Source organism: Oncorhynchus keta, chromosome 35, assembly GCF_023373465.1.
Source record: "Oncorhynchus keta strain PuntledgeMale-10-30-2019 chromosome 35, Oket_V2, whole genome shotgun sequence".
NCBI lineage: Eukaryota > Metazoa > Chordata > Actinopteri > Salmoniformes > Salmonidae > Oncorhynchus > Oncorhynchus keta.
The window spans coordinates 26,646,356-26,657,433 of NC_068455.1; the positions used below are offsets into that span (position 1 = coordinate 26,646,356).

An 11,078-nucleotide genomic window follows, 5' to 3' on the forward strand; every position below is an offset into this window, starting at 1 on the left:
CTTCCCTTACATTATATTGACAACCTACACCACCACCACCACCACCACTACCACTACTACTGCTGCCACCAATGCACTGCCACCACCACCACCACAGCACATCATGTAGCTAGCTAATGATTTTAATGACAGTTATAGCTCCCTACTAGCTTCAGAGAAATATAGCTACAACTGACGACTTTTTTCCAAACTAAAAGTTTGGTAGCTAACTTACTACCTCTGCCGGGTAGCTAACATTGGATGTTTACTAGCTAGCCAGCCAGCTGAAGGACTGCGCAAGATCGTCATACGCACCTTGTTAGTTTGTCAACAATTCCACAGCTTTCTCATTTGGTTTTAAATAGATCCGCGTTCACATCCATAGCTATCTACAATAGCTGTTGTCATTTCAATATCTTGACGATGTCCTAAAACGTCCTCAAAATAGAGGCGCTCCTTTTAACAAGCAGCTTGGTAAACCAATCGTAATATAGGATACGTCGACAGACGCGTCACACCCACAACAGATGCTTCCTGATTGGCCCAGTGGACCGAGGGCTAATCTATGGGTCTCCTCTCCCCTTTCTGCAGCCTACTGGAGATACTCAATTTATTTTTATGCCTGGGGAATCTGGGTCCGGGAGTCCAGCTAATTTATATCTGAAAATTATGACAATCATGTTTTCCTCTCCTCTCCTCTCCTCCTCTCCTCTCCTCTCCTCTCCTCTCCTCTCCTCTCCTCTCCTCTGCTCTCCCCTCCTTGAGTGAACTCGTCCTCCAGGTTCAAAGTCCCCGGATAATCACAGCAATAAGTGTTGGTGGGGACAGACCGCTCATGTGCACACACGGCCCCCAGGTCATTTACAATCTCATCAACCTCCATCTCTCTCTCTATTTTCCCCTCCCTCCCCCCTCCCTCCCTCTCCTCCATGTCAGAAGCACCTGTTGCATCGTGGTGAGAACATGAACATGGAGCAGCAGAGTGAGAACATTTATGAGACTCCCCTGGACAGAGACTCAGACAGCCCAACGGAGGATACCTACCAGAACCAGACCCAGACCAGCAGTATCTACGAGACACCCAGTGACGTGGTGAATGATTCTGTTTACTGTGATGTGGAAGTACCCCAGGCATCCGGGAACGGAAACGGAGACGGTCTAACTGTGGAGTACGAGAACACCGGGAGCCAGAGAGAGGCACCTGCGGTTCCACTGCCCCAACTGGAGAGCAAGAGCAGCTCCTTCAGGTCCTCCAGCTCATCAGAAGACGAGGGAGAAAGGGAGAAAAAGAAAGAGAGTGAGGGGGAGGAGAGGCTGGAGAGTGAGGAGGAGAAGGTGGAGGAGGAGAAGGAGGAGAAGAGGAAGTTGGAGAGGAGGGTTCTGCAGGCGAAGGTGAACACAGATGAAGCCTCTTCCCGGCGGTCCTCTTTGTCATCTTCTTCATCATCTATTTCTACTTCATCATCGTTGTCAGAGCAGGGGAACCCTCCTGAGGAACCAATGCCAGTAGCAGATGGGCCAGTGATCTCACTCTTCGTCAGGGTAAGACAACATGGTAATGATATCAAGGTACAACGTACTGTGAAAGATGTATGAGTTTAAGACCCAATTCAGTTGTGTGTCCCCACAAGGATAGAAAATGTCCCTACAAGGGTAGTAAAACAAGGAAGATAGAAGAACATAACGTGTGTCTGTGTGTGTGCGTATGTGTGTGTGTGGTGTGTATGTGTTTCATCATGCTCTGTAGACTGATATCAGAGTGGAGGTTGCCCTCTCAAGGTCATGTCTGAGATAAAGTGAGCTATAAAACACATCTACACACACACACACACACACACACACACACGCACGCACGCACGCACACACACACACACACACACACACACACACACACACACACACACACACACACACACACACACACACACACACACACACACACACACACGGACCACTAGAGAGAGCCTTGCACTTCTCTGACCGTTTAGGTGACATTACCACAGTCAGCAGTGTGTGTGTGTGTGTGTGTGTGTGTGTGTGTGTGTGTGTGTGTGTGTGTGTGTGTGTGTGTGTGTGTGTGTGTGTGTGTGTGTGTGTGTGTGTGTGTGTGTGTGTGTGTGTGTGTGTGGACTGTGTTTGTGTTTGTGTGAGGGGAGGGGAGGGTTGCCAAGATTCTAAATTTAAAATGAACTGACTGGAATTCCATCCCACCCCAATGACTCAACTGAGGGTTCCAGTAGCATGTGAATCCCCCTTGTGAGTGCATTTACTGTATGTGTCTGTGTGTTTATTTGATGTGTGTTTGTGGAGGGATATCACAGGTAAGGTCATCCTGCTTCCTCTCAAGGTTTGATTGATTTATTGATTAGGGCAGGTGTGAATACAGGTGTGATTTTCTGTTTGATGTTTTCTATAGTTTAAATAGTTTTATAATCCTCCTACAATCTGATGGAGCTCTGAAGTCCACTTCACAGGTTATCTATATTGGATTTAACACGACAACACACCTCAATAAATAACAACAAGGTCAGCAGTAAAACACATCCACACACACACACACACTCACACATACACACACACCCTCCGTTCCCGACACCACAGGTGCGTTTGAGTTGAAGAGTGAGTCACAAATGTCCCCCTACTCCTATTTTAGGGCACCACTTTTAGCCTATGGGAATAGGCTCTGGACAAAAGCAGTGCACTACAGAAAAAAGGTGCTATCTAGAACCAAAAAGGGTTCTTTGGCTGTCCCCATTGGAGAACATTTTGAACAACCCCCTTTGGTTCCAGGTAGAACCCTTTTGGGTTCCACGTAGAACCCTTTCCAATGAGGGTTCTACATGGAACCCAAAAGAGTTGTACCTGGAACCAAAAAGGGTTTTACCTGGAACCAAAAATGATTATCCTATGGGGGACAGCCACAGAACCTTTTTGGAACCCTTTTCTTCTAGGAGTGTACTGTATATAGGGGAAAGGGGTTAATTTCAGATCTAATTATGTTAATAAGGGAGGGAACCTGATCCATCCATACCTACCTGTCCTCCTTTTCCCTACACTACACTACAATCCCAAAGCACTTCTCCTTTTCCACTCTACTGCTTTCCTCCTCTCCCCCTCTTCTTACTGACACCTCAACCCCCCGCCCCCTTGACTATTTTTGACCGACACACTCATTCAGACAGCTGGACTCAGAGTACAAATCAAAACAACCAGGGCACACACACACACAAACACATACACATACATCAAGAGACACGGTCAGGACAGAAGCTCTGACACACAAGCGCGCAGCACAGCAAGGAGTTGCTGGGTACAACAGGACAAACGTGACTGGGCCAGAACCCAGGCTGAGAACACAGACGGACAATACACACATACACACTTTTGCAGAAGATAACACACACCCGTTAGAGCAGTGGAGATGACTGACACGTCTGCAGCTGAAGAGGAGAAGGACCCTGATATTGAACTTTTTGTCAAGGTGGGGGGTGTGTGTGTGTGTGTGTGTGTATTTGGGGATCATGTCTTTCTGCTGTATGATTATCTGCTGCGTAGTGTGTGTGTTTTGTTGTTGTTGTTGTTGTTTTCCCGTGGCACAGGGCCAGAGTAACCCAACACGCCTGCGAGTGCTTTCTCTGTCCCCTGTCCCCTGTCTCCCCTATAACTTTCTCCTCCTATTCTCTGCTGCCCCCTCTCTCTTTCTCTGTCCGACAGATCAGATCTACTGAATTATTTCTGGTCCTCTAAGCAGTGAAAGCATGAGGTTAACTGGTTAAATGGTTCAGTCATGTTGTGGCTCTAGTGTTGCCAGACTCATTCTTATGAGACTCATTTATACTTATTCATAGCTCCATGATATGCAGATCTAATGAGGTAATGGTAGTTGGTATAGTGGGGTAGTTAGTATGAGGTAGATTTGGAGCATATGTTATGCTAAATAAACAAGGGATTTGCATTAGCGTTCATGTTCCTTGCCTCCTGTCATTTTGAGGTAGGTAATGGACTGTTCGGGGGTAGTTAGTGTAGTTGAGGGGAAGTTGTAGTAGGGGTAGTTATATTGTGGTGTAGCCTATATGTAGTAGGCCTTTTAGTGGTTAGTTACCGGGAAGTGTGTGTAGTAGTAAGATAGGTTTAGGTTGATATTTAGCTGGTATATGAGGTACTTCTAGGGGTAGTTAGCTGATATATGAGATCGTTCTAGGGGTAGTTAGCTGATATATGAGGTAGTTCTAGGGGTAGTTAGCTGGTATATGAGGTCGTTCTAGGGGTAGTTAGCTGATGTATGAGGTAGTTCTAGGGGTAGTTAGCTGGTATATGAAGTAGTTCTAGGGGTAGTTGCTGTATATGAGGTAATTCTAGGGGTAGTTAGCTGATGTATGAGGTAATTCTAGGGGTAGTTAGCTGATGTATGAGGTACTTCTTAGGATAGTTAGCTGGTATATGAGGTAGTTCTAGGGGTAGTTAGCTGTATATGAGGTAGTTCTAGGGGTAGTTAGCTGTATATGAGGTAGTTCTAGGGGTAGTTAGCTGGTATATGAGGTAATTCTAGGGGTAGTTAGCTGATGTATGAGGTAGTTCTCGGGGTAGTTAGCTGGTATATGAGGTAGTTCTAGGGGTAGTTAGCTGATGTATGAGGTAGTTTCTAGGGGTAGTTAGCTGTATATGAGGTAGTTCTAGGGGTAGTTAGCTGGTATATGAGGTAGTTCTAGGGGTAGTTAGGTGGTATATGAGGTACAGTAGGGTAGTTATAATGTGATGGTTGTTCCAGGGCAGTGTGCCCAGTGAGGTGTGTAATGGAAGGTTGATATATTATTCATGGTGTGTCTGGTGTCCCCTTACAGGATCCTCTTTCAGCCATCGCCATTGTGTGTGTGTGTGTGTGTGTGTGTGTGTGTGTGTGTGTGTGTGTGTGTGTGTGTGTGTGTGTGTGTGTGTGTGTGTGTGTGTGTGTGTGTGTGTGTGTGTGTGTGTGTGTGTGTGTGTGTGTGTGTGTGTGTGTGTTACCGGTCTGACAAGGTCTGAGTGTATAGGGCAGTGATTTTAGTAGCCTAAAGGTTACAGGTAACTGTAGTCATATCCTATTGTTTTGAGATCCATGCACAAATTGTGCAACTTGAAAAGGGTATGATACTGGCTCAAGAAATATTTAAATAACTGTATGTGTACTAATGTCTGCAGTGTGTGTGTGTGTGTGTGTGTGTGTGTGTGTGTGTGTGTGTGTGTGTGTGTGTGTGTGTGTGTGTGTGTGTGTGTGTGTGTGTGTGTGTGTGTGTGTGTGTGTGTGTGTGTGTGTGTGTGTGTGTGTGTGTGTGCGTGTGTGCAGGCAGGGAGTGATGGGGAGAGTATAGGTAACTGTCCGTTCTCTCAGCGTCTCTTCATGATCCTCTGGCTAAAAGGAGTCGTCTTCAACGTCACTACAGTCGACCTGAAGAGGTAAAACACACACGGACATACACACACTCTCAGATATACACTAACCCATCTGTGTGTGTTGTCCTATAGAAAGCCGGCTGACCTCCATAACCTTGCTCCAGGCACACACCCACCCTTCCTGACGTTCGAAGGAGAGGTGAAGACGGACATCAATAAGATAGAAGAATACTTAGAGGATATGCTGGCTCCACCCAGGTACACACACACACACGTGCATGCACACACACTGTAAAAAGTCTAAATAAGATTGTGTTTGTTAACGCTGGTGTTCCTCAGGTACCCTAAACTGTCAGCTAAGAACCGGGAGTCTAATACGGCAGGAAACGACATCTTCGCCAAGTTTTCAGCCTACATCAAAAACATCAGGCCAGAGAACAACGCAGGTACACACACACACACTTCACTGATCTAAGTGGGTTGCCTGGGTTTGTGTGTGTGCAGTAATGTATGTGTGCATCCTTTAGTTCTAGAGAAAAGTCTCAACAAGGCATTAGCCAAGCTGGATGAGTTCCTTCTGTCCCCGCTGCCAGAGGAGCTGCAGGATGGCAGAGATGTGGCAGAAGGGGGGTCTATACGGAAGTATCTAGACGGAGACACATTAACACTGGCCGACTGCAACTTGCTGCCCAAATTACATGTCGTCAAGGTATTATTCCTGTTGTTATTATCCAACTACAGACAGAAAGTGATGATCAACCAATTACAGAAGTGGGCTGTATCAAGATACAGTATCTCTTTACCTTTGGTGTTTCATTCAGATCTGTTTGTGTCAGGCTGTCTGTTCCAGGATTTAGTGTTGTGCCCTAAATTCTTATGACCTCAAATAACACCTTCTGCCCATACAGGGCACCCCATTTGGCCAGAGTCACCTATAGGTTTATATGGTTATGGTTACTGTATCAGAAGTGATTGTGATTCTCTCCATGGTGTGTGTTCTGTCTCCAGGTGGTCGCTAAGAGATACCGTAACTATGAGATCCCTGCAGAGCTGCGGGGTGTATGGCGTTACATTCAAAATGCCTACAGGCGAGATGAGTTTACCAACACCTGCGCGGCTGATGCAGAGATAGAACTAGCCTATCAGGACGTGGCCAAGAGGCTGTCCAAGTGATAATGCCTGGAATCCTTACTCTGTGTAGTTTTTCAAAATGAATCAAATCAGGTTTCATTAAATCCAATAAAATAACCCAGACTCAGTCATATAAAATCTATTTTAGTATATCCTGCTTTCTTTCACACTTCTGGACTTTTAGACTTTTACTCAAATAATCGTTTTTTTTTATATAGTTCCAGCTGTCCCACAAAAATACATTTTCAGAGCAAGGGTGGCGCAGCAAGATGATCAAGATGTTAATATTGCAAGATTAACTTAATTCAAGATATATGATCTTCGATCTTTATAATATGTTAATATTTGAACCGTTTTAGTACAGTAAATTGGAGCAAAGAGCAGTAACCGAGGATGAAGAGAAAGTGCTATTTGAATGGAAGAACCACAGTAGATTTCAATGAATGGTTGGTTCGTAGATGAATGAATGATAGGGCATGTGATTGTGAAGTGAAAGTGCTTTCCCAGACTGCACCATCCTGTGGTCACAGAGTTGTTGTGTGAATTGTAAAACCAGGAATTGACAACAAAGTTTTCTTATAACTATACTAATTTGATCATAAGTTAACGAATGTTAATGAGTGTTATTGCTCTAATTTAAATAATAAATCTATTTTCTCATAAATTAGTTGGCTGGACTCTTTACTGTTACTCAAGTAATTAACATGCTCTTCTATGAATGATACCAAAGTAAACAAGTGAGTGTGGGAGGGTGCTTGCATACAGAAACCACATGCTCTCACCCTCTGCTGAATAAATAAGGATGTTCTTACAATGTGGATGAGATGATAGTTATGACTGGACATGAGAGGAGAGGAGGGGACACAGAAACAGGCAGACAGAGTGCCCTAACTTTACATTTATGCACTACAACATGCACTGAATCAGTGATTAATTTTGTTTTCCTGTGCCATGATTCTGGCATTGAACAAATCATCCTCGTGCTAGGCAGTTTCAGTGGTGCAGTACACTTAATTCATCTCAATTGTTATGGAAAGATTTGAAACATGTGATGGGGTTTAGAAAGGAAACACTTAATCCTCCCACATGTAGGCCTAACCTAACCAGTAAATAGGGGACTTCTGAGTTTTCAGCACCATGGACAATGGAATGTATTAATTTGATGGCTCTGTTCTAATCAAATCGATACAATTTTATTTCATTTGGAACAGAATTTATCAAACTTGTTTTCATTAAACCTATCCTTTATTTGATTCAAATAATTACATATTATTCAATCCATTAGCTATTCATTTATCATTTTTTGTCATTTCATAGATAACTGTTTGGCATCAGACAATAAAATAAAACACAATCGACCAAACATACCTGATAACCGATAATAAGCCTACCCATAACCAACAATAACCATAAAATAACACTACATAACCATAAAACTCAAAAGTACATTTTGTACGAGTTCATAAAACACACACATAGAACTATGTAGTGCATCTTAGTATTATTAATGGGAACAAATATAAATGTAAAGACACAGGCGTAAAGCATTAACCATCAGGTTTTGATTGATTCTTGATTGATTGATTCGTGATTGATTGATTGCAACATCCTGTCCGAGTCAATATGGCCTCCACACAGGCTCCTCCCCCCTACCCTCTGTTTGATTGGCCAGCGCGGCAGTGGGGGCCTGGTCTCCTCCCGGCCCAGAGGTAAAGTGGTTTGTCCTGTCCCCCTCTGGCAGTGAGATGTAGTGGTTGGTCCCAGCAGAGGCTCCATAGTAGAGGATGGGGCTGCTGCTGGGCTGGAAGAGTCCACTGTGGGAATGGGGGGTGAGCGTGGGGAAAGGTGGGGGGAGGTACGGTGGTGGAGGGGGGGTGACGGAGTAAGGGAAGGACGAGAAGTGCATTCTGGGAGTGGACGAGAATGAGGAGAGGGGGGGAAACGGGCGATCAAACCCAGCAGCCAGCTCACACACACCTGGAAAACAGACGCACACAGGGTCAGAGGGCACATCACTGTGTTACTGTGTGTGCGCGTGTGCATGCATGTATGCCTACCTGAGAGGCCAGTGGTTCTTGAGGATGAGAAGGGGTAAGATTGATCATTGGTCCAGGGGGGTGAGGAAAGGGGCCTAGAGTCTGAGAGAGGGAAGGCTGGAGGGAGAGATAATGAAAGGAGCAGGGGATAGAGGAAGAATGAGGGAGAGAGACAGGGAAGGAAGTGAGAGAAACAGGGATGGAAGTGAGAGAGACAGGGAAGGAAGTGAGAGAGACAGGGGTGGAAGTGAGAGAGACAGGGATGGAAGTGAGAGAGACAGGGAAGGAAATGACAGAGATAGGGAAGGCAGTGAGAGAGACAGGGAAGGAAGTGAGAGAGACAGGGAAGGAAGTGAAATAGACAGGGATGGAAGTGAGAGAGACAGGGATGGAAGTGAGAGAGACAGGGAAGGAAATGAGAGAGACAGGGAAGGAAGTGAGATAGACAGGGATGGAAGTGAGAGAGACAGGGATGGAATTGAGAGAGACAGGGAAGGAAGGGGAGAGACAGTGAAGGAAATGAGAGAGATAGGGAGGCAGTAGAAGAGACAGGGAAGGAAGTGAGAGAGACAGGGAAGGAAGTGAGAGAGATAGGGAGGCAGTAGAAGAGACAGGGAAGGAAGTGAGAGGGACAGGGAAGGAAGTGAGATAGACAGGGAAGGAAGTGAGAGAGATAGGGAGGCAGTAGAAGAGACAGGGAAGGACGTGAGAGAGATAGGGAAGGAAGTGAGATAGACAGGGAAGGAAATGAGAGAGATAGGGAGGCAGTAGAAGAGACAGGGAAGGAAGTGCGAGAGACAGGGAAGGAAGTGAGAGAGATAGGGAGGCAGTAGAAGAGACAGGGAAGGAAGTGAGAGAGACAGGGATGGAAGTGAGAGAGACAGGGATGGAATTGAGAGAGACAGGGAAGGAAGGGGAGAGACAGGGAAGGAAGGGAGAGAGAGAGGGAAAGTGATGGAGGGAAGGAGAAGAGCAATGAGTGTTTCATATAGTTATTAGTATCTCATGAAAATATCAGTAAACTTTGGCCCATCAGTATACACAGAAAGCGTTTAACTGCTCTGTTTTCACCTCTTGTTGGAGGGTTGGTGATGTTGTTGAGGGGGCGGAGACTCTGCATCGGCATGGCAACCCTGAAAAGCCCTGTTTTTGGACCCACCTCTAGCTTCTGCCTGTGACCTATCAGAGAGCAGCATACACAAGTAGTTATAGCCCTCTTCAATCAGTGTCCCTGTTCAAAAACCCGAGTCTGTGTGTGTGTGTGTGTGTGTGTGTGTGTGTGTGTGTGTGTGTGTGTGTGTGTGTGTGTGTGTGTGTGTGTGTGTGTGTGTGTGTCTGTGTGTCTGTGTGTGTGTGTGTGTGTGTGTGTGTGTGTGTGTGTGTGTGTGTGTGTGTCTGTGTGTGTGTGTGTGTGTGTGTGTTTGTGTGTGTGTGTGTGTGTGTGTGTGTGTGTGTGTGTGTGTGTGTGTGTGTGTGTGTGTGTGTGTGTGTGTGTACTCACGGCGAGGCTCTCTAGGTCCGTCTACAGTAACTTTGATAGCTCTGTGGTACGTGGCCACCTGGGGAGGACTGGTGAACACGGTTATGGTCAGATTAAAGCTTTTACCTAGAGAGAGAGAGAGAGGGAGAGAGAGAGAGAGAGAGAGCGAGAGAGAGAGAGAGAGAGAGAGAGAGAGAGAGAGAGAGAGAGAGAGAGAGAGAGAGAGAGAGAGAGAGAAACATGTTAAACACACACACACACACACATACTCTGTTGTACACAAACACACACAAACACACCTCTCCCACTGCGTCCTACAAAGCGGAGGTCATTGAAGCGTGCTGTGTGTGATGTCATCAGCGTGGTGGCGTTCCTTAGCTCAGCTGAACAGTTCTCATCATTCCCTGCCATCACCGTGACTAGAACACCGTCACTTACATCACCCAGGGCAACCACCTGGAGAGGGAGGACGGAGGGGGGATGGAGGACAAATTAAATAGGTAGAGAAAAGATGTTCAATGGTCCCCTCACTAAACGTTTCAGTACCTCTCCCATGTGTACACTGTGTACTGTAAACACTGGCAAGCTGAAAGAAGGGGAATTTTATTTTGACATGAGGTCAAGTGATAAAGACTCAGAATCCAGACTTTGTGTGTGTTACCGTGAAGGCACGTGGCAGAGTCTTGTTGCAACGCCAGTGTGCGGGGAGGCTTGACACCAGAAAGTTGGGGCTGTCGGTGGGCCTGAACTCAGCAGGAATGTCCCCTGTACTCTGGGGGCCACTCTCCTCATGCTGAGCTGTCACTCCCACTGTCCCATCTCTGGTCTTACCATGGAGCGGTGGACTGAACCTACGGCTTGTGATCTGGGGATCTGGGGGAATAAGTAACATGATGAGACTCGATCTTCATTAGCCAACAAGCAAAAAGCCTTCTGAAGCCACAGAGGCCATAGAACAAGTACAATCTGCTAAAAAACAGTTCTGACCCATCTATGGCTGCAATCAACAGCCTAGTAAATAACATTGTTGGGAGCATATAGAGCGTGTAACTGTATTTCTTGTCATTCATACAGTACTGTAT

General features: G+C 45.9%; 2 protein-coding genes across 3 annotated transcripts; one reads left to right on the plus strand and one right to left on the minus strand.

The window, feature by feature from the left end:
- The first annotated feature begins 899 nt into the window (after positions 1 to 899).
- Positions 900 to 7,144, plus strand: LOC118368198 (chloride intracellular channel protein 5). Of its 2 annotated transcripts, none has more exons than XM_052496736.1 (6): positions 900 to 1,521; positions 5,303 to 5,412; positions 5,482 to 5,607; positions 5,689 to 5,795; positions 5,877 to 6,058; positions 6,358 to 7,144. In XM_052496736.1, exons 1-6 carry the CDS (start codon positions 943 to 945, stop codon positions 6,520 to 6,522), a joined length of 1,269 nt encoding a protein of 422 aa, XP_052352696.1. In that variant the 5' UTR covers positions 900 to 942; the 3' UTR covers positions 6,523 to 7,144. The 2 variants fall into 2 exon arrangements, with proteins under 2 accessions (XP_052352696.1, XP_052352697.1); XM_052496737.1 differs by lacking the exon at positions 900 to 1,521 and adding an exon at positions 3,162 to 3,460.
- Positions 7,145 to 7,871: 727 nt separating this feature from the next.
- Positions 7,872 to 10,975, minus strand: LOC118369073 (runt-related transcription factor 2-like). Its single transcript, XM_052495826.1, has 6 exons — positions 10,658 to 10,975; positions 10,296 to 10,452; positions 10,018 to 10,122; positions 9,588 to 9,695; positions 8,538 to 8,633; positions 7,872 to 8,457 (listed from the first exon to the last, which is right to left on the minus strand). The coding sequence occupies exons 1-6, from the start codon at positions 10,886 to 10,888 to the stop codon at positions 8,099 to 8,101; spliced, it is 1,056 nt and encodes a 351-aa protein (XP_052351786.1). The 5' UTR covers positions 10,889 to 10,975; the 3' UTR covers positions 7,872 to 8,098.
- Between the last annotated feature and the right edge of the window lie 103 nt (positions 10,976 to 11,078).